Raw genomic sequence first — 24,123 nt, forward strand, 5'->3', positions numbered from 1 at the left:
CAGTCAACTGCTGCAATTACGTTTGACAGGTGGGCTGCTGCAGAGAAACGTGCCTTTGTGGCATTTGTCTGTGCCAGGCTGGTAAGAAGGAAGATGTGCCGAGATGCATGGCACAGGAATGCTTCCAGCACCTGCATGTTCACAAGTGAAAAAGTGGGCTTGGACATGCCATGCAGCATGCCCACAGAGTGCTGGAAGGTGCCACTGGTAGGAAAATGTAGCAACAACACAAGCTCTAGCAGCAGAGGTAGGGCTGTCTTGATATTGATCTTGCTCTGGATGTTGTGAATTATGTCCAGCACCTCTGCAATTGTTTCCCTGTTCAGGTGATACAGGCTAATGCGCTGGGCATCAGTCAATGGCCAGGGTGAGGGTCTGAACCAGGGAATGGGTGCTCACCTTGCATTGCGTTTCCACCTCCTCTTCTCTGCGCCCTATACTCTGTGCTGCTGCTCCTGCCTCTGCAGCTCAATATGGAGCAGGAGGAGCTGCATGGCCCAGTTAGCGACAGCTAGTGGGAGCATGGTGTTTGGAAGTGTGTTTGGGTCAGTTGTGGGCCTTATGTAGTCTTCCTGAGTGGATTAGGTGCACCTGTGACTTGTTTTCTATCCCATATATGCATTTACCTCCACCTTTTAGGTGGAGGTAACTGCACTGTGTTTTTGGCAGTATTACTGGCCATTTTGGTGGTATTTCAACAAGCAATGTGGTGGAAATACCATTGTGCTTATTGGCAGTCATTCCGCCAGTGGAATTAGTGCCAGATGCCAGTGATAATTGCGCTGGCACTAATTAGCGTCCATTTTCTCATACGCCTGATTCGACAGTGCAGTAAAAGTGTCAGTAAACGAATTTCTGCCCCATTTCCCACATAACACCCTACTTGTAATGAGGCCCTAAGTCTTTCTACACTGGTGGGTGGCCATGCATCCTCTTCTTGGAAAGAAGACCACCTTTTACCTCATGCAGTATCCTCCTGTACTTTTTCAGGCTTTTCTGGATTTTGGACTTTCTTTTTATCTTAGCCAGGCTTAATACAAAGTCTGACTGCTAATGTAGCTCTGGATTAGCGTGCTCTGCCTTAAAAGTTTGAATGGCTTCTGAGGCAATGGTACCCCACTACTACCCCATAGTCTGACAGGGAAGGTGGCCTTTCTCTTTAGTTGTGTGGCTAGGCTGGTGGTAGCATTTTTGCTTGTGTAATATGGGTCCACTGGGTTTAATCCATTTTGCCTGACTGGCTCCTTTTTCATTCCCTCGTCCATTTCACAAAATGGAGTTTTTATTTTTTACTCGAAGATCTGAGGGGTCACATGACTTTCCGTTATTTCCGTTATCCCCCTTTCTGTGCGGGAGAGGAAGTGGCTATCCTTGGACCACTTGATGCCTGTATCCCAGGAATGGGGGCTGTAGTAATACTGTAACCTGTTCTGACTTGTATATGTAGATTCCTGTCTGGGATGGTGTGGATTCACTTCTGTTGTGTGAGAACCCTTCGTTAGTGCATCAGTGTCTTTGAAGAAATAGTCTGCCATTGGTTGACCATCCTTTTGTTTGAATGAATATTGGTGTGTGATTAGGCGCTGCGTTCACTCACTGCCTCCCAAGTAGGAGTTTAAGCATGCATCTTATCTACTGCTTGAACTCTTCACCTACGTTCCTGGAAGGATTGCTGATTCAGGAAAGACTGAAGCTCTGCATTATTATCCTTTGATGATCCACTGAATCTTTGCCCCTCTGGAAGACCAGAAGGGACTGACTACTGCACTCCTTACCCCTGACCTAGCGGGAACAACTGGATCCCACTCCTGCTCGAAGGACTAGTGTCCCTGAAACTCTTGACTGTGCCTGCATCACTAGGTCCATAAATGGGAGTACCATTTCTTCCAGGCCTCTGAAGACTCTGTGCCAAACCAACCTGCATTTCTTAATCCTAGGACATTATGCAGGTGCCATGGTTGCATAACCTACATCTGGGAGGCTCCAGTGGCCCGTCCTGCAACCTCACCACCTAACAAGCCTTCCTGTCCTTCCATGGTTGGCTTCTCTCCTGTGTGATATCACAAGATTGTATTCAACAAGTGTTCTTCTTTGAGCTCGCCTCACATGACCCCAGCTTCAGAAGCTGAATCATGCGCCTGATGACAATGGGAGAACCATGCATCACTGACGTCCACCCAGCACACCGGCTCCACTTTTCAGCTAATCTGGCTCAAAACATTTACCCAGGAACGACTGAATCTTAAATAATTGCCCTTCCCAAGGGTCCTGGTGCTCTGCCTGTACTGGTGTGTCATTTTCAAACCCAGGGTGTTGCTCTTCTGACTCTCAGGTACTCAGTGGCTAGTCCTGTCTTTGCTTGTTTCTTCATCTCTGTGCCCCTTCTTCACCACCAATGATCTTTGGTGCCTTGAATTCCATCAGAGTTCCAGAAACCGCTCATTGGGACACTTTCGCAGATTGTAACCCTTGGCTGCCAAAGCCTGCCCCAAATGTGCACAACCGGTACCCCTTAGTTTCTTGGAGACATTTTCTGGCCTGAATAGGGGAGGTTTACATATCTAGTATTGCATTTCCCCTTATAGGACAGACTCATTACTGAACTCTTAAGAACTCCTTTGAAACTGTTTTTGCTTACCTGTTACAGTGCCGTATATATTTTACAACGTTTACATACTTGTAATTGTAGGGATGTGTCTCTTGCTTTTTCCTATATAAAGATTACATTTCTTTATGCCAAAAATAATATGTAGAAATTCTCTCAATTTTTATCAATGAAAAATGTGTATTGTACCTGTTAACCACCTCACTCCACCACTTGAGAGTTGGGCATGGGTTGCTCTGTCACAAAACCACTGTGGTGTGATGTGGTGAGCTTGAGGGAACCACTTGTTCCCTAAGTCAGGAAGACACACCAAAAAAGCTTAAGGGAAATCTCTGTAAAGCCCTCCTGCTCAACACAGCAATGGTAGATACGGAAGACTGATATAGTCCAGTTAAGAGCATGTCATGGAGGATTGGAATCACTCTTCTGAATGTTTATCGTCCAACCCCGGTGTTCACTACCTTTTATGTTAAATTGATGGAAAAATGTATAGTCAGAGTGTAAATATAGGCGATTTTACCATCACAATTAGCCAGTTCATGAACAGTGATCTACTTTCCTTTCAAAGAAGACTTTGAGCACCTCCATGGCCTGGCAAATGAGTTGTATTTTATCGATCTAGGAAGGCCCAAACCTGACAAAAAAGGGATTTCACTTTTTGTTTGAGATTTAAACAAATATGCTCTAGATTAGACTTAAACATTCCTCCCTGGAGCTTTTTGTGACATGCTGTGAAATGTCCTAGCCTTCCCTTCACACGCCTGGAAAATGTCCCCATGAACTTAGAACTCTAAATCCAATCTCTGTGATTGTTACTGAAGAGTGTGACTGGGTTACACGTACAAAGAGTATTAACGAAAAGTGTGTCTTTTTTATACAGATCTATACTTTCAATATCCATATAAGGATGAATCAGATTTTTCAATGCCTTCTTTTGCAAATTGGACGTACCGCTCCTGTCAGAAGTTGATCAGACAGCGCTGTAAACTCACATACAAAAGGAGGATGTAATGTTTGCAATGAAGATACTTTGAAAGGGAGTCAGGTTAGGTGGCGAGCCCTAAAGGCATCCCAATAGACTAGAAACTATTGACTCCAAACTGGCACAGCCATCCCCCTGTTGAGGGATCACTGTCTACTTTAATGGTTGAGTCTAATGGTATGGACAGAATTGGTTATGAACCTGGGCCACACAGGCTCTGGGTCAATGGAGATATTAACTGGATAGTGTTATCAGATTCTGAAAGAATTTCAGAGGAGTCTTGTAGCTTGCTATTGTGGTGATTTTATTAAACAGTTCAGCCAACACGTGTTTCAACCCTTCTGGGTCTTCTTCAAGGCTTGTGTTGGTTGAGAATGATCATCTATGTTGATGTTGAGCTCTGGGTTAGTAGCTCTTGTTGTTTAACAACATATGGGGCCTGAGGGGACTATGTAAAAAGATGAGTGGTCTCAGCAATCTTTTTGAGTGTAATGCTAGTCCTTTTTTTAACCTCGGAAGTTGCCTCCATCTGCGGGTCTTATCCAGAGCTCTAGACCTGATTTTAAAGTGGGGGTATTTCGCCTCCTGTGTTTGGGAGAAAAATTACTTTTAGGGAGTAAAGTAAATCCTATTCCCAATGGGGGTATTTTACCTCTTAAACAGATATCTTTTTGTAATCCATAACACATGACACTGTGTAAATCTTTTTAGCTTAAAGTGCCTCTTCAGGCAAGGCAATAATAATAATAGTAGTGCTTCTTTCTGTGGCATTACTCTGCTGGCACCACTGATCTGAAAATCATATTGATTGTACTGTTTGAGTGGAAGCGAGGGGATAGGATACTATGTTTTTGTTGTTTCCTATTTTTTATTCTGTTGTTATTCCCAATTTATATTTGTTGAACATATTTTATTTGATTTTATAGAGTTAAATGGGCTTGAGCACCACTTATCTGCAGGGCTGCCTATATCTGTAATAATAATGGATGTTGTAATACTGGCCAAATGCCTTGCAAAGAGTTTAGAGCACTTTCTCCCCAGTTTGCTCCCCCACGGCCTGATGGAATTAATTATGGAGCGACACTCCACAGATAACATGAGGATAGCCCTCAATTACGTACTGAGAATGAAAGGCAAGGACAATGCTATCCTCTCCCTCGATCCAGAAGAGTTTGATATAGTTTGTGTTAGGGAGAATTCTCCAGAATGGCTAATTTCCCTTACCTACTGAGTCCCTCGGCAGCTTTGCTGGATTTCTTTTTTTTCACCTGTTAAGAGTGTGAGTCTTTTTTTCCCACTCTTACATGTGTTTTGCTGTGTGTTTTACATTTTTGTGCTTATAGACTGTGGAGCCTCACCTACTCCATAGGCATCATCTTTTTACTGTGTGTCACACAGCACCTTTAGTGCAGTGACACAGGGTTGTCTTTTCCAGACTTCCCACTCTAAACTCCATATTCTGGGACTGACTACTGTCTCCCAGAACATGTAAAGTTGCCATTGACTTTATTAGTCTTTTTAAATTCACAGACCCAGTACAAACTATCTTACATAGAGTTCTGGAAAGGTTTAATAGTTATCCCTTTTCGTCTGTCTCTCATGGAACATTATTTTGTTCCCCTTGCTTTAAGATTTGGCTGGTGGCAGTGGTATCTGCCATATTTTTCTATGCGGTCTATGTAAATAGCCTTGGTACCGTTTTAGGCTATCTTGGTAGCCCCAAATTTAAATCCGCTGGACCCCATTTACTTTTATTTGGTTCCAGTTGGGTTTATTCACCATTTCTTTTTGTAACAGACTTTCTCATGTTTTACTCTGCACACCAAACCAGGTCTGGTATCTTTGTTCGCCGTCCTTGGCGGGCTTCTGCTCAGAAGCCCTCCTTAGGTACCTGAGAGTCTGGGGGGACAGGATGTGAGGAAGGGGTTTTAGGCCCCCTGCACAGGATTCCCTAGGAAACCCAAGTCACACTCTGGTTTGATTGGCTAGGTGACTGTCCTGCCAGGACAGCCACCCCGCTATGTGATTGACAGCCAGGCTGTGTGAATGGGGGAAACCTGCATAAAAAGCAGGTATCTGGGACTAGGAAGGCAGAGTCGCCACTGGATCGAGAGAACCGAAGAGAAGCTGAAAGAAGAGGACCACTACCACGACTGAATCTTCCGGCGAAACCCTGCTGCGGGTCCAAATCTCCAAACTTCGACGACAGAGAAGATCTGCAAGGAATCTTCTTCCCTTGAGCTGGTGACACCAACCAGTTCGCCAAACACCAAGCAAGGCCCCCCTCCCCTGGTCGAATTTACTGTGCACAGCTGTAGTGAACCAGATAACCAGGACGACCGGACCCTGTTTGGGTTTTAAGGAGTGCACCTTTTCTTTGTTGCTTTGCTCTGCTGCTGGTTTCTTCCCTGGGCAGTGCAGAACCCTCAAGTCTTCCTACTTCGTGTCAGTCTGACAGTCACTTCAGCAACCATGAGCCTGCAGGACCTGCCAGGATCTTCTGCCTCAGCTACAGCGTTCTTCTTCATTTAAGGTACTGTTCTAACCCGGTTGTTCGTTCTGTCCGACCGCGGTGAAAGTGTTTGAAATCTTTCGCCAATCCGAGGGCTTGTCCTTCTCTACTCTTTTAAGTAACTTTTCTTCCGACCAACTTAGTTTTGAACTCTTGGCAAAGACTTAACCGTGAACTACTCTGAACTGTGTGGTCCTCTGCAAAGACTCTGTACCATTAACATTGGCCCAGGCCTACTGATTTGAATCCTCATTGTAGCAAGCCTTTTCTAGATTGACCTGCCTACTTACTTGTTGGTGCTGCTTTATTTTGTATAATCTTGTCTTTCCCTCCCTTTTTAATTGCTGGAGTGCCATTTTGCTCACACTTCATTTTGAGCTTGACTTGTCCAGAATTCATTGGGTGTTGCGCAGTATATTAAGAGTGTGATTTTTCTGCTGCTTAATTTAGTGAACTGTTTTACAATTGATGTGTAAATAAATGTATATTCTTTTACTCAGAAACCTTGAGTCAGTGTTTATTTGAACCATAGTAATTGCTGTCCTTTGTGTAACTGTTGATACTGCTCACTTTACTCTTGAGATAAGTCTGGCTGCTCAGCCATCGCTACCACTTTACTGTGTATTACAGGTTTGTACCAAAGGTGAATTTGTACTTGCACTTGTAGTCTTAATTGTGTGTGGTGTTCCCAAAGGGTATTGCATATGATTCTGTCTAACAGTTTGATAGGCTGTCCCGTCCAAAGCGGGACATTTTGAGAAACATACATGATTGCCATTTCATACCCAAAAGCATTGGTAGTTATGAATAGGGTCCTTTCATCCTGATTTTGCTTGCTCCCTGGAACAAGACAGGGAGAACAATTTGCCCATTTGTTCTCCGTGCTTGCAATTGGCATGTGCCATCAGGGAACACCACTGTTTTGCTTGGAGTAAGATGGGTACTGGAAAGCGCAGTATCGCCCTATGTACGATCGATGTGGATGATCTTCTGGGGAATATTCCCATCTATGCTGAATTCTCTTTGAATGTATTGGACTCTATCTCGGTGTAAAGGAGATATTGCTAAATCTGAAACATTGCCAATGTATGCAGAGGGAGACCTCACTTATCGACATGCAGGCCCATTTCGTCTGGCAATAAACGAGATCAAATATTTTAGGATTTGGGCTCCCAATACCTTGCAGGTTATGTAGGGTAAGCGTTCTGTGTGATCTGACAAAGTCATTTACCATATAAGTGTGGAATCAAACAAAGGGTAGACTGAGCTCCAAAATCCTTCAAGTGACCAGGCCAAATGGTGGTGTGCTACCACATGGCTGCAAGAGACTGGCTGTAATTAATACTCAAGCCACACTTGCACACTCTCTAAAACGCTGGTTCTGAAAATAGAGGAAGACATTTCCTTTTGAGGGATATGTTCCTTGTATGGGATTAATGCATGACACCTCAGGCAAAGATAACCAGTTTGTTTACGGTGAGCCTGCACAGTGGCTGGAATACCATAGAGTGGACATGAAACGAACATTAGGCAAATGCCAAGATGCCAGAGTAAGCCTGTGAGGACTTGTGGATTGTGTCCCATGAAAACGTGTATTATGCTAGTTTAACATTCCTGTGCATACTTTCTTTTAGACAATGTTATTAGTTATGATCCTCCGGCTGTCTTATGCAATTCCTACAATTCGTACATATAATTCCCAAGAAGTACTCGTCTCCTCGCTATTCCCTTGTGTTAAAATAGGGAATATGAAGATGATTGAAGCTACAAAGTGAGCGTTCAATTCCCTGCTCTCTAGGGCACATTAAAGGCCCTTCGAGCAAAATGTAAATCCACCATTTATGAAGAAAAGTCGATTTTCTTCAAGGGTGTCAGGATGTTCGAAACTGGTCACTTATTCTCAATTATTTTTTTCTGTTACGTAGGTACAAGCAATAATTTTGATTTTTTATTAGAAAACCACAACATTTAGAACTGAATGTCTTCAAAATCATTTCACTATGTTACCTATTCCAGATATGACTTCCCGTTATATTCCCAGATAGGATGATTTTCCTTTATTAACACACTTAGTCTGAGAAATTCTGTACAAGCAACTAGTGATGGGTATGGTCCACTCTCTTCCTATATTACTAAATCCTCTGGGTCCTCCCTGGTTCCCCTTTTTTGGTGTGCTGTTTAATTCCTCACTTGCCCGGAGCAATTTTTTCCCTATTTTTACAATGCGCTAAGTTTAGCCATAAGCCATTGTTAAATAAGCCTGAGTGGATGTAACCGACTAAGACAACCTGCGGCATGAGCTTTATTTACAGAAGTGCTTGGTGCATTACACAGCATCACACTTGGGGTCCACTTATCCACACATTCTGCACCCCTTTCACAGGTTCTACAGGTTGGACCCTCCACATCACACCCTATCGCAGTCAACTGTAGTACCATGCCTCTTAACATCTGCATGAAGGCGTGGTGGAGGGGAGCAGCAGCATAGTTGTGGGTGTGGCTCTGGCCACTGCAGTGAAGTGGTAAGTAGTGGCACACAGGTAAGTAGTAGCAGTAACACTATTTATTCACACAGACGGAACCCTTGTCACATTTAGTTAATTCTTCACTAAACTGCACTGATCCTGCAACTGGACCACTCTAAACTGCCTTCGGTCCTGGTCCCAGTCACTGATCCCCTGGAACCCCTCTGCACTACGGGACTGTCTCTGTATCCCTACAGCCCCCCCCCCCCCTTCCCCAGCACTTGTTCTGCACTTACCTTGCACTTGCCACTAGCTGGCCCTTTTTTATTTATTACTTACGCCACTTACCTTTACTGCACTTCCCCCCTCCCCTTCCCCTTGCACTTTTCCCCCCTCCCCCACCCCTGCACTTGCGCGATCTGAATGACACCTGGCCTAGTAGGATCGTTTGTTTTGTCTCCCCTTGTTCCTCCCCTCCCTGCCTCGTCACGCCTTGAAACACCTGTGTATAAGCGCGTTACAAATACCATATCATATCATACCATATCATATCATATCATATCATATCATTGTGGTGCAGTGTGGCTAAACAATACTGTTACTGCACCGTGAACATCACCTTCAGGATCCCTGTAGCCCAACGTGCTAGGAGTATGGCATTCTTTCCCTGTTGGGATACCTCTGTCTAAGCATTTAGAAACACTCCATAAACTCTGTTTTGTTTACAGTCTCGGGAGGACAGCACAGCGGCAACGTGTTTGCTTTGGAAGCAAGATGACATGGAGCAACACAGGTTCAATCCCTGCGTCTGCGCTTAGCAACCTCTGGGTATTCAATAATTAGGCTACTGCCCTCTCCCTATGTATCTTGAGCCATATCAAGTTTTACTTCGGTTTTGTTTTCTATTGTTGTAATTTTTCTATTATATTTCCTTTTTTTATTGCAATCTGAAACTGTATTTTTAAAATGTGTATATTCCATATTATTGTACATAGTACTGATGCCTTCACATTTGAGGTGCATATTAAACATAATTTGAATACACATTTAAAAACATTCCCTAGACACAGATGTTGACAACCCTAAGACGTTTCCCTTCTAGACTATGCTGATCCTAGACAATGATCCATAAATGGGGTCCTAGCCAGAGTGTGCGTGCCTGATCTTCATGTTGTGATAGATTGTAGATATATGTTGTCTTACTGGGACCTAACAGGGGATGGAGATCACCTTCTCTGTAGGAAACAGAGACATTCATTCGTTCATACTTAAGCTTTACGGATGCGGTGTGAGAGTAATGTTAAATGTTAAAGGTATTTGTACCGTGCACCGTCACCAACGGAATTGGTCCCCAGGCGCTCTGGCGGATCTGTAAATGATAAGGTGGGATGGGTTAGTAAGGTGAAGAGGGAGTAGGATAGTGAGGGTGTAACGGCCATAACGACAGTGTTAAAGGCCTGAGCACAGTGATTAACAAGGTTTAAAAGCCCATAACCCCTGGTACGGCACGTGAAAGAAGAAACAAAAAGGAGCCAAAGAGGCAAAAGTGGTAGATACGACTAATCCCTTTATAGTCTATATGTCACTGTTCTCTACTTCCTGGGTTGATGTCCACTCCGTGTTTGGTATTACATCAAAATTGTTGGGCAGGGGCCTGTTTATAACATTTAAACCCAGCTGGGAAGATGCCTGGCATCGGCTGTGGGTATGTGTGCACAGGCCTGTTGATAATACAAAAATCTGCCTGCGTTGCTGTGGGGAATAGACTGTGGCTATGCTCTGCACTGCTGGCAAGATTTGGAATGCAGTGGCCTGAAGAATCTGTGGGCCACACCTGTTCATATAGCTTGCAGAATTACAGATAAGAATGCTTAGTGAAAATTCCAAGGGTTATAAAGAGGTGATATGTCCTGAGGCGCCAAGGGGCATATCGCCATTAGCACCTGTGTAGTGTCCTATCCGGGCGCTAGTGGTGTGTATCATTTCTTTAATGAAATTTACCTCAGTGCCTGGATCCGCGCTGTGTTTTCCAAAGGTCTGTTTTCACTGTTGATGGCTGTGCGCACCAAGGTACGTTTCTTTTTTTAACAAAAAATATACACTCTTAGCTCCCATGTAGGAAACTACACGGATGCTAAGAGGTGAAGGATTCTGGGCAAGGCAATAAGGAGTGGGGTAGTGAAGGGGGCTTTCCGAGAATCCTGATTGGCCAACGCCCCTTGCAGGGTGCTAATGCAGGCTGTTAGACTATGCCAAGGAGTGGTTACGAAGCAGCGTAATATATCTTATTATATGCATTGCTATGTTCATTAAACATTCTTATCCGTCATTCTGCAAGCTATATGAACTGATACAACCCACAGTGTATTCCCGACTACAGTCCAGGCATATTGCAGGCTCAGTTAGACCATGCCTAGCAGTGGTTATGAAGCAGTGCAATATAGATTGTGTATTTCCTTTTAAAGAAACGTACCTTTACTGCGCAGCGCCGGGCAGTGCTTTCCCGTAGTCAGTTTTCAATGTAAGCCACAGTGATCAACATTGAAAATGGACTTTGGGGAAACCACTGCGCAGTGTCGGGCTGCGCAGCAATGGTACTTTTTATTTTTAAACGGACACACCATTAGCACCCATGTAGGAAACTAAACTAAACGAGAGCTAATGACCCTCTCGGTAACGGCACTGCTGCTTGCATTAAGGGACCCTCGCTTCACTCGGTCCCTTAACTTGGGTGGCGGGCTGTTACCAACAGGGTTGGCCCGCCTCCTCGGGGCATATTGCCCCAATATGCTGGAGGGCATGTATGTGGGAAGGCACACATTGACCATATGTGGGACGTGTGTTTCTGTCCCCAGAATCAGGGGTTTTGGAAAAGGTTGAACGCAAATTAAAATAGATATGAACGTTTCCTATTGCATTTGGGAATTGACTTCGCTTACAGAGGGTGTCTTTTACCTGGGGATCACTAATCTAGAGAAAGGTCTTATGCACATCATGTTTTTTTGGTTTGGAAAGCATTCATCTCTAAATGGGAAGACAAATATGAAGTAGCCACCATATATTAGCAAAAACTGCTAACACAGTAAGGCAGCGTGAAGCATACCACCCTGGAGACAAGTCCCCCAGATGACTCAGGAGATATGGGATATCTTTGAGCACGGTATATAGAGCCCTATCATACCACCCTGGAGACAAGTCCCCCAGATGACTCAGGAGATATGGGATATCTTTGAGCACGGTATATAGAGCCCTATCATACCACCCTGGAGACAAGTCCCCCAGATGACTCAGGAGATATGGGATATCTTTGAGCACGGTATATAGAGCCCTATCATACCACCCTGGAGACAAGTCCCCCAGATGACTCAGGAGATATGGGATATCTTTGAGCACGGTATATAGAGCCCTATCATACCACCCTGGAGACAAGTCCCCCAGATGACTCAGGAGATATGGGATATCTTTGAGCACGGTATATAGAGCCCTATCATACCACCCTGGAGACAAGTCCCCCAGATGACTCAGGAGATATGGGATATCTTTGAGCACGGTATATAGAGCCCTATCATCTCAGGGATACCAATGAATATAAATGGCAGATGGTGAACCACTTCTGCGGATGCCCTTTGAAATAGTTTGGTATCTACAACTTTGTCTTTGATTTGCAGAGACGACTGTTACTGAGCTCAATGCAAGTGGTCAGGAACCACATTGAACTACTTATGCATGATTGTGGAAGGTTTACGTTTTGTCACGTGTGGGCATCAGCCAGGTTAATGCTGATAGCCCCTTTCTGACTGTTTCTGGTTACTAACCAAAATGCTCTCTCCAGGTTCCAACTCTGGTACAGATGCCAAAACGAAGACTAGGGGCAGCATTACTACAATGCTTTTCCCACTCGATTGCACCATGCCCTGCGATTATGGTTTAAGGTGATCTAACTCATGTGTGAGATACTGTTTGCTTGCCTACTACTCATATGAACCAACATTGTTTCGTTCTAACCTGTAGAATATCCCAAAAAATGTAAAACATAAAGTATATCCAAACAATGCTGCTTCAATAGTCAGGTGTGTTGCATATACAATATAATGTCTCCGTCCAAGGACCTCTAGATATTTATTTATTTGATAGGCTTATACAGTACAATGATATCCTTTTGGCTTCTTCAGTGAATGCTATTGCAAAACTGAATAAGAACAGCACTTGTGTAGGTGTTGTGCGACAATGGTGTTATGGATCGGCGAATTCCCACCCCTTTTGTAAAGTATAGTACAGCAAAGTTTAGCAGGAGCGGATGGTGCGCAGATGAAGAGTGATGGTATCGTGTACGATCAGGCCTGGCCTGGCCATCATCCTCTCGGAATAGGAGGGCGCGGGAGTCCAGTTGCCACTATTAACTCAATGACTCTGTAAACAGGACGATTTGTAAGTACTTGTAATCTCAGTAAATAGTTCCGACCCACCATGCTTTATGTTCAGCCTCCTTTTCTTTTAATGTATAAGCTTAGCCTGAAAAGAGCCTAGATTGCAGGTTGGGTAAAACTGTATTGAACGTTTTTCCGGGTAATGTGAGCTTGGTGTATTAGGGATATGATATGCATCCTTTAGTCCACTAAGAGCAAGGGAGGGCCCTTTAAGGCAAGGGTTATAGCCTCATCCTTCTTTAGGGGATGACTGACTGCAGCTGTCAACGCAATTGTGAAATGACATATTATATGTGTTGTATATGTTGTATGTCATTGTAAGTATTTATGTATATTTATCTATATATAGTTAATTGTATATAAAATGTTATGTAGTGTAGTGCATATTTATAAATAGTAGTAAATGTTAAGTGGGGGAAATTGGAGAGGGTACATTTGTAGAGGGAATGTTAAGTAGGACTGTTAAGTGGGGGTAGGATTGAAAAAGTATATATAAGGCAGTAAGGCGTTGACAGCTGCAGCCAGTTATCCACTTACAGTACCTTCCCTGAGTCTGTCCTTGGTGGCTGGGTGGGGCCCTGTCACTGGTGTAACTGGGGCATCACCCCCACTGTTCATCCTTTTGGGTGTACCCATCAACCACGTGGGGCCACCCACACTCACTGCACTGCCTGCAATCTTATAAATATTTCTGCATGGCCCCTGCCCATGTGGGAGTCCACCCATCACAGCTGTGACCTGTGGCACCAATTATCTCTTCAGGGTGGGCCTCATATGCTGGGGGGCCCACCCGCACTCACTGCTGCTCCCCACCACCTTGCAAATCTTCAGGGTGGCCCCATAGGACGGGGAGCCACCAACAATCACTGTCACACCCCGTGGCAACTTCAAAGTCGTTGGGGCTGCCCTGTTGCCATGGGGGGTGCCTGTGTCACCATCACACCCCGCAGCACCATATTTAGTTCAGGCGGCATGCCATTTGTTATAGGGACACCACCGTGCTCACTGCCATCCCCACAGCCTGAGGCTCTTCCTGGTCCACCCCGTTTGCATCACGTTGCAGAGAAGCAGTGCCAAGCCGCTGTAGACTCACCTGGACTTCCCCGCTGCAGCAACTCAGGAATTTTCTTCATCTGGGCTGCCAAGACGGGGCAGCCTGGGAATTTTAGTCTCTGGCACTCCCTCTTCACCAGGACTTTCTCAAAGGGCCAACTTGGGGGCACGGCCAGGGTGCCTGCTTTGGGCCGCCTCCCTCACATGGCCCAGGCTGGGCAGTTCATTTTAGGACCGGGCAGCTCCAGCATGTGCTGCCCAGTCCCTTTGCTCGTATGGACCCGACTGGTCTGGCCCCCGGGCAGGCGGACTGCTGGGATGGTCCGAGGGGCAGTCGGGCAGCTCCTGTCATGCAGCCTGGCCCCATGGATCACTCGCTGGAGGGTCACCCGCACATGGCTTCACTTAAAAAAAAAACGCCTTGGGTCCCGGGGTGGGGGGCAGGGCGCTCGAGGCTGCACCCCCCTCACGTTTTTTTTTCTCTTGCTGTCTCTGCTCTCTTCTTCCTTTTTTCTAACTCCTTCTTTCAACTGTTGTCTAACTCTTTTTAAATGCACTTTTGATTCTTTTCTCCTCTGCCCAGCCCATTCTTGGACAGGGGAGTTCTGTACCTTTGGTCGCCTTTCTTAAGCATTTCATCCGCCCTGTGGTGAGCTGAATGGATTATTCCGTTACTGAAAACACACACACTGACACTACATTTGATAAAGTATATTTTATTCAGCCCTTGTGTCTGCGTCTTTCTTTCCTTTAGGTGGAAAGCATGCAACCCTTACGTGCCGGGCCATTTATGGGCCACCAGCTACACACCTCAAAGAGAGAAGGCTGAAAAGAAAGAGGAAGAGAAGGGAGAGGCCAGCATAGTTAAAGGAGACACTTGCATTCTAAAGGTAGAAGTGGAAAGAAAGGCTAGTCATTCCCGCATGGACCGGAATATGTCCAATTTTGTGTAAAGTGATTATTCGTGTGTCAAATATTTGCCTCAGATGGGATTGGCGTCTTCTAGGACAAAGACATTTATTCCATGGTTGAGTGGGCATGCACAGTGGGTGGAATGTCATAGGGTGCATAGGAAGTTAATGTTAAGTAGGCCCAATGCCAAGGTGGCAGAGTGCCCATGTACACAAGTTATGTATCCATGGCAGAGAGTGGGGGGCTGCGTGCATAAATACTTGAATACATTTTGGCATCAGGTATCCGAACAAGACAGGGATGTTCCAGCTTTCATGAACAATCAAGAAAAGCCTTTTGCTGTCTTACCGGCATCTGTCTCTCTGGCGGGGGGGCTTGTTCCGGAATGACTTTTTCAACAAAGGTGATTCTGTCAATATCCACTGATCCCTTTTTGCTGCCTCGCCTCTGTAAAACAATACGTTGAATGAGAAGAAGAGAGAATAGGATCAATAAAAAGAAACAATCATGCTATCCATCATTGTGAATTTGGTGGTATTCAGGGTCCAGCTGGTAGGGAACAGTTTTAGGATACTCCCTATTGTGCCATAGGTTTTGCAATCAACTGGCCTCTCGCGCTTCCCGCCTGCAGATTTGCATGAAAACTGAGCTTATTTTATTAGAGCTGGGAACAGTACAACCTTTTATTCCAAGGGCATGGCAAATGAGCAGAGAAGAGCAGAATTCAGCGGGAGGGGCCAAATATGTGGGCGAAGTTGCATTCCAAATGAGCACATGGAAGTCATTAGTGACCTCCTCTGAGCTAATCAGAATGCTCGTAATTCAGGCAATAACTGAGCATTCTGATGTTACCATCCAACAGGAAACATCAGAAATCATTTCCCTGCAATCCCTGCAATCAGAAAACACACAAGCAGTTTCCTAACAAAATTTCTTTAAACAAGACACAGATGGCCTCATTACGAGGTGGGCGCAAAGGGATGCCGGGCACCGTTAAGGACATCGTTTCCGGTAATCCCTTTGCGCCCTATTCCGTGGTCCCTTAGCGGGTCCCTTCCTTAACGCCTGGTTTTAAGGGACTTCAGAGCTAATAACGGTACCGCAATTTGCGGTACCGTTATTAGCGCCTTCCTATTGAGCCCCATGGGGGCTGAAATGGGAATGGGGAATGGCTTTTTCAATGGGGACTTACCGGTCCCGCAAAGGTCGGAATGGACCAGTAAGTCCCCATTGAACGAGGGCGGGTTGTACCGGTATTGGAGTTAGTCATGGCGCCAATAGCGCCATGACTACCTCCAACCTCGGAATGAGGCTCATACTCTTTGTGAGTGTATTTTTTCACTGCGCCTTCAACGTGACAAAAACATTCAGTTTACTGTACTGTCCCAAAGGGAAAAGGAAAACATGGAAACATACTTTCACTTTCCCATAGAGTACCCGTTTAATTTATACCCATTGCATGCTCATGTTAAAACCACTCCAGTTCAACAAAGCTTACAATTCAAAAATCTACCTGAAAAAGACAACCTTGACGTTGTGAACGGAGGATAGTACAGGAGCAATGCGCTGGTGGAGGAAGCAAGACCAGCAGAGCAACAGTGTTTCGAATCCTAGATCTAGCGCTTAGAAACTGAACTGATATTAGACGTGTTATTAAAAAAACAAATAAATAAATACTTGTTTTGCTTTACATCTGTACTCCAAAACCTATACTGCTATAACCACTACGTCCTAACAGCCTAAGTAAGGGCTCGTTGTAAGTTTACCGGTTTCCTGTCAGAATTCGGGGAACTAGCATACTGTCTCTACACCTGATATCCCGGGCTTTGGGGGATGTTATAGGTGGTGGAAATGCCGTAGCTCCCCAATCCCAGGGAGTCCTACAGGACTCCATGGGATGGGGATGCTGCAATCACAGTCACTGGGTAATACTAATGCCGGTGACTGCAGCAATTGTCTGCCGATAGGAGATTGAAATAGTACAATTACTGGCCAATTACTTGATGAACCTTCACTGTTTCGTGATTTAGGAGTTTAGGAGTCCCAACATAATGGTGGGGGTGGGTGTGGGCTGGCTTTACCAACTCATGCAATTTGGTGGTCATTTACTCCCCATTCCTTTACTAGTTTACCATTTTCGACTGCTCTTGCTATGATAACAATTATTATCATTTTCTCTAATTGCCACAAGATTTCAAACCAAAAGGTTTTTGACCCCGTCCTGACCTTCTGCTGGTCAGAAAACATGCAGCCTGGGGGCGCGCCAAAGAGAAAAAGCGAGCTATGTCACTTATTTATTTATAAGTATGCGCTGACGCCACAAGCCAACAATTCTATGGTTGGTCAAAAGCTTCATGTGTAAAGACGTCAGTTTCACTTTAGAGGATTAGCTCACCAGCAGGACGTGTCAGTTTCTTCCCCTTGATAGCACACTTAAGACAAGCCGGCGACATATTGAGCATCTAGGGTCAGGTGTGCCAAGTGTTCTGGCACACGTGTCAAAAGTGTTTTCCAAATAATAACGGAAGGTGATTAGAAGAACTAGGTCTGCAAATAGGACACACAGCCAATTCCTTCTAGAGAGGACTTCTAAATCTTCAGCAGTTGCAAGGCCTAGATCCCACGAATAGAAAGCAATGAATATTGACCAGGGAAACGTATGCTGTTCTTTTATCATTCAGACTCAATTAAAGAAAAAGAGGCCAGCTATTAAAACAAATACATCAGCACACTGGGCCTGATTATCAGAAAACTGGATGTCTAAAAATAGCACAAATGGTGCATTGGTCAGTCCTCCTTGTTGGTGGGAGCATGCTCCTGGCAGTAATTCTTGACAGGTTCCCAGGACCCAGGAGGGAGTGTAGTTCACAATGACAGGCCATCTGTCATTGTGAAAAGTTAATAATGCTGCCGTATGACTTTAAAACATGCATAAAAGAGTCAGACAAATCTAATGCATTGTTCACCCCCCTGAACCCGTTCCAAACAGGTGCAGGCGAATATGTTTGTTTCCTGTACGTTTCAGAGCACATTCTGCTTGTGAATTTGAGATATTCTTTTTCATGTATAGAAAAGCCGCCCCCACATGTGTGCAATTACACAAAGGGGTTACAAACAGGCAGCAGATTGTGCGCATATGTAGGTGCCCTTTCTGAATTTTGCGCAACCGTTTTTGGCGTAATAAAGTGGAAATACGAGCATTTCACCTCACATGGACACAAAACATTTTCGGAGAACTAGGCGCATAATATTTTAGCACAGCACACGCAGTTTGTTTTTAATATCATAAATGGGGCATTCAGATTTTTGACATACATGTGTTATACATTGTTTAACGTAATGGAACCTGGAAACTGATCAAAACAATCAGCATATAAGTGAACTCCTGCAGAGAATTCAGGTTGGACCATAATTTAACAATCTCTGCCTTAATGCCGCTAAACAGAAATGATCATCTTTGAGATCCTTGGCACCTCTACCTATGAAATGACCACCCCTCATGGGCAAACCATCCACCCCTTTGGATCAGGTTTCGACAATAAACTCTAACTACAACAACCAATAGACTCTCTAGCCCAAACATTACACTTCCTGCTCCATATCCTAAGGAGTATTGTCCCCTACTTGGAACTGACAAAGAAAATTGAGGTGACCAGAGCCCTTGTCCTCTCTCGCCTATTTATTATTATTATTTCTATTATTATTTCTATTATTATTTCTATTATTATTATTATTATTATTATTTAAGAAGATAGCTCCACCCGAGTTAAGAAGGCTGAAACACAGAGGGAACTCCATTACAGTATTAGGTCTGAAATTCTGGAACAAATTCTCCACAACTCTGTAAACAGAATCTTCCCTCATGAGGTTAGAAAGGATGTGAAAATCTGTCTCCATGAAAAGAAGATTCTGATAACTATAGCCATGATGTCCAGGCAACACAGGTAAGCCAGGCAAGCTGTGGGCATGAAGGAGGGGCATGAAGGAGGCCCCTCAGACACTATACCCATGATGTCCAGGCAACACAGGTAAGCCAGGCAAGCTGTGGGCATGAAGGAGGGGCATGAAGGAGGCCCCTCAGACACTATACCCATGATGTCCAGGCAACACAGGTAAGCCAGGCAAGCTGTGGGCATGAAGGAGGGGCATGAAGGAGGCCCCTCAGACACTATACCCATGATGTCCAGGCAACACAGGTAAGCCAGGCAAGCTGTGGGCATGAAGGAGGGGCATGAAGGAGGCCCCTCAGACACTATACCCATGATATCCAGGCAACACAGGTAAAGCTCTTCGACTGTTTATTTAGATGAGAGGCAAGCTGTGGGCACGAAGGAGGCCCCTCAGACACTATACCCATGATGTCCAGGCAACACAGGTAAGGCTCATCGACTGTTTATTTAGATGAGAGGCAAGCTGTGGGCACGAAGGAGGCCCCTCAGACACTATACCCATGATGTCCAGGCAACACAGGTAAAGCTCTTCGACTGTTTATTTAGATGAGAGGCAAGCTGTGGGCACGAAGGAGGCCCCTCAGACACTATACCCATGTTGTCCAGGCAACACAGGTAAAGCTCATCAACTGTTTATTTAGATGAGAGGCAAGCTGTGGGCACGAAGGAGGCCCCTCAGACACTATACCCATGATGTCCAGGCAACACAGGTAAGGCTCTTCGACTGTTTATTTAGATGAGAGGCAAGCTGTGGGCACGAAGGAGGCCCCTCAGACACTATACCCATGATGTCCAGGCAACACAGGTAAGGCTCTTCGACTGTTTATTTAGATGAGAGGCAAGCTGTGGGCACGAAGGAGGCCCCTCAGACACTATACCCATGATGTCCAGGCAACACAGGTAAAGCTCTTCGACTGTTTATTTAGATGAGAGGCAAGCTGTGGGCACGAAGGAGGCCCCTCAGACACTATACCCATGATGTCCAGGCAACACAGGTAAGGCTCTTCGACTGTTTATTTAGATGAGAGGCAAGCTGTGGGCACGAAGGAGGCCCCTCAGACACTATACCCATAATGTCCAGGCAACACAGGTAAGCCAGGCAAGCTGTGGGCATGAAGGAGGGGCATGAATGAGGCCCCTCAGACATCTTCCTCATCAGCGCAATCCTCAGACGACTCCTCTCCGCACCTCAGGTACACTCGAGCATCTTGCGGTCCCCCAACCTTCCACTCCTTCCAGCCTACCCGCACATTTGCTGCACTAGGATATGACAACTTCCCGTCCTCATTGACTCCTATACACAACTCTACTGCACTTGTACCATATGACTAGCCCTTCCAGCCACAACTACATTTAGCCATTAACTGATAGCCTCTAATTTTCATTCCTTGGCCCTATAAAAGGTTACCTGACTTGTTCCCACATTTTTTATGTTTGTTGCAATATGTTTAAACCTACAAGCAGCCGAATTTCGGGAACCAGTGGTTCCTTACAAAAGTAGCAACTGCATTATGTAAGCCAACTGTCAGCTAAGACCTCTGATACCGACTGGAACTAACCAGACTACTTGGGCGTGCAGCCACTTCCCGTGCTTCCGATTGCTTGTATGTTAATGTCACACCTCTGTATTGTACTCAATGTCCTATTTTGTTTTCCCCAGCAACTTTAAAGCAACACCCACATGAGATAGCACGTTATTAAGCTAAAAAAAAAAAAAAATATATAGGCCTGGCACAAGTGGGTGAGAGCCGAGAGGGATGTAAGTACCCAGAGGCAAGTGTGGGAGGGCATGGAGAACCGATATACGATCTGGTACGAGATATGGGACAACTGGAACTGAACCCAGACTGGCGTCCCACATGAAGGGACCTTGGGTTGACAGAACGAGGCTTGAGGGGGTTCTATGATGCAGTGGGGGGCAAAGGCGATAAGAGAGGAGCAGACAAAGTGATGGGGGATGAACTGCCTCAGTACGGAATTGGTTTGGGGTTGGAGGAGCGTCAGGGTAGGAAAGGAGGGGGAATGTTACAATGGGCCTCATTACGAGGTTGGAGGTAGCCATGGCGCTATTAGCGCCATGGCTGCCTCCAAACTCGTTCCGACTCCGCCCTGGTGAAAGGAGCAATTACCGGTCCATTCCAAGGTTGGCGGGACCGGTAATTCCCCATTCACCAGGGCCATTCCCCATTCCCATTTGAGCCCCCATAGTGCTCAATGGGAAGGGGGAAGGCGCTAATGACGGTACCGCAAATTGCGGTACCGTTATTAGCTCTAGAGTCCCTTTGTTGGTCTCGTCCTTAATGCCTGAAAAAAACAGGCGTTAAGGACGGACCCGCAAAGGGAACTCGTAGTAGGGCGGTAAGGGATTACCGGCACCGGTGCCCTTACCGGTGCCGGTAATCCCTTACCGCCCACCTCGTAATGAGGCCCAGTGTATGTTTCGTGCTGGCAAGTGTCTGTTTGCATTTTGAAAAGTTCAATAAAAACAGTTTTAAAAAACATATGTAGGTTTGTTACACGCCAATGCAATACTAAGTAAATCAATATTGTTAGCTATTTTGTGCTGCGTAGACATCGTCAGTAGCTTCTTTGTAACTTTTTATATTAAAACCAAATGTGTTTCATTTTAAATTACTTTTAGCCACTGTTTGTGCAATGTGAGACAACCTTAATTATTTCACGTAGAATGTCTTGATTTTATATACAGTTTGCTTTTCAATAAAACTGCAATCTACATCCGTGTTTGAAACAAAGATGGTACTAATGCGATGATGGGCTGTAATCTATTCAGCTGCCACGTCTGAGGCCCAATTTTAGCACTGCACGTGTTTACAGGATGTACAGCGTCGTGAGGATAACTTAGAGGCAATGTGCTTATCTTGGAAATAATACGGCTCGCAGCAGCACACGCGCGATTCCCGGTGCCTCGATTAGAGAATGGAGTTCGGCACGAAGCACGTTATAAACAAATATAATCCCCCCTTTTCTTTTTACGCCTGTTCGAGACAGGTATATTGAAATCCAGGGGAGTTGACAGTGGAACTCGCTTTGTGGTTTCAATTATGTTATTAATGTTATTTTTTAAAGGAAATTGGGCTTTTGTCATTTTGTCAGCTTAGTAAGCAGTAAGAAGGTATTTTTCCACTTTGTAATGTTTTATTGACATTTTAGAAAACATTTAAGACATCTGCATTACCTCCACGGCGCTCTTCCTTGTCCCAGTACTTATGTTTGAGGCACCCACCTCCATGCCAAGAACCTTTCTTAATGTAAGTCCCCCCTTCACTTTGACTATATAATACTGATACAATCCCTCAATTCCCCAGTTAACAATGTCCTGCCCTCTGGACATAGACCGAAAGTGGGCAGCAGAAATGCATGCATTCCGGACACATTACTGCTGGGCTTTAGAGGGGCAACAGTTTGCGGGTTCCCTTCCACTCATGTCCCGAGGAGCGAGAACACATTGAGGAAAGCAGGAAGCATTCCTCCTTGCATGCATGATGGGCGAGGTGCCGAAGATGAGGAAGAGATTATACGTTCTCAGCTCATGTGAAGAAGCACAGGAAGAGCGTTACTAGGGCATGGAGAGTCGCTCCGCACGAAGGTCGGTCTGAGCCAATGAAAAAGTGGCCCACAGTTGCAAATTGCTATTCATTCCTTTTGTGGCATAGTCTGAATTTTAACCGAGGGGACATTTTGGGATACAATGTGATGGAAATTGTGCATTTGAAAGAATATTTATTCAGCAAAACTGGTAAATGCTTCTAGCCGCAGAGTGTAGTAAATCATGAAACTGGCCCACTCTGACCCAAAAAAGTGGGCCACTTTGACCCAAGAAACTGGCCCAGACCAGCATTCTGATTTTTTGGTTCGGCCATGGGCCTATTGTTCTATAGGCCAGACCAAGCCTGCTCCACGCTTAGATGCATGTAAGCAAAGCCATCAATGTGTCATAAAAGATGAGACCTTAGAAGTCCCCATAAAATATGTAAATGAGAGAACTCTTCTTATGGAAAAATGATCATGTATGATAAGGCTGTTGGCGACAATATCCCCAAGCCGACAGACACCTGAGCATGGGCACAAGAATTCCGGGGTGCATGGTGTGGCGCTGCCCCTTTTCCAGGGACGCACATGCAGCGGCGTGACGGTGCACGCCGCCGCTTGCAGCATAAATAAAGGGGGCGTTCCCGGATGCAGGCAGAGCGACCGGGAAGCCCGAACAGCAAGGACGTGTGTGGTGTGGTCCTTGTCAGGTTGGGGGCTTACGGGCATCGCATGGGGGGTCTGGACAAACCTCCAAAGTGGCGACGGGTGGATGACGATGCTTGGGCCCAGCGGTGACAAAGTTGAATTCCCTGAAACGGAATCAACGGACATTTCGTTTCGTGGCCGTGCATCGCACACGCGGCTGGTGGCCATTTTGTCAATGAGGCCGTGGAACTTCACTGAGCTCCGGTTTGGGTGGTGAGTGGCATCCAGGCCTAATTTTTGGACACACTGCTAGCAGGCAGTTATACCTGCATGCCCATGCCCGATTTATGATTTTTCGTCAAAATTTGGGTCTCCTACGTCGAGTGTAAGCAAGGAGGGGGGCTATAATGGCTGGGCCTGCATAGCCCAGCTCTCTTTCTTGGCTCAATTTTTGGGACTCCTACACCCATTGGGTGCTACTGCAGCTGGGGTTAAGGTGCTTCTTCATCCCCTTCATCATCAGGCTGCTGAGGCTTCTTCTTTATCCTCTTCATTATCAGTGAGGATTGCTGCAGTGGTGGACCCTCCATTTTGGTTTCTTCTTCTGGTTCTTCGTCAGGTCCAGTTGCTGTGTGGGCGCATGAAGCGGCCTGGCATTGCACCATCATCATATTCCCCCAGGTTGGACTTTTCATTTTCCTGGGTGGGGCATCAGAACTGTGCTGTGGTGGTGGGCGATTGAGTTGCGGCCCCCAAGGTCCAAAGTGGGGGTGCCTGTGCGCTCAGGCCCATGAGTGACTCTGAAGATCAAGATGGTGGGCTCCCAGCAGCCCAACAGCTCCCCCAAGACGGCGGACAAGCAGCGGCTCAACAACAAGTCCCTCTAGCTCCAGCAAGGGGTCAGGTCCCTGTGCCTCCGGTGCAGCCACAGATAGCAGCTCCACAGCAACTCCCTGAAGTTCAAGCAGGTGGGCAGGCTCCTTTAGCTCAGGCGCCGCCGGCGGTGCAGCAGATTGCTCA

The 24,123-nt window shown here is 45.7% G+C and overlaps 1 protein-coding gene across 5 annotated transcripts in view; it reads right to left on the bottom strand.

Moving 5' to 3' along the window:
• The window catches only part of BTK (Bruton tyrosine kinase), an 805,015-nt gene that overhangs the window by 392,466 nt on the left and 388,426 nt on the right, over nucleotides 1-24,123 (bottom strand). For all 5 annotated transcript variants that reach the window (XM_069613032.1, XM_069613031.1, XM_069613033.1 and 2 more), the window contains one exon: nucleotides 15,305-15,403. In XM_069613032.1, coding sequence (XP_069469133.1) covers nucleotides 15,305-15,403 — 99 coding nt within the window. The remainder of the gene's footprint in view (nucleotides 1-15,304; nucleotides 15,404-24,123) is intronic.

The sequence above is a fragment of the Ambystoma mexicanum genome, chromosome 5p (genome assembly GCF_040938575.1).
Source record: "Ambystoma mexicanum isolate Mex_15411 chromosome 5p, UKY_AmexF1_1, whole genome shotgun sequence".
Taxonomy (NCBI): domain Eukaryota; kingdom Metazoa; phylum Chordata; class Amphibia; order Caudata; family Ambystomatidae; genus Ambystoma; species Ambystoma mexicanum.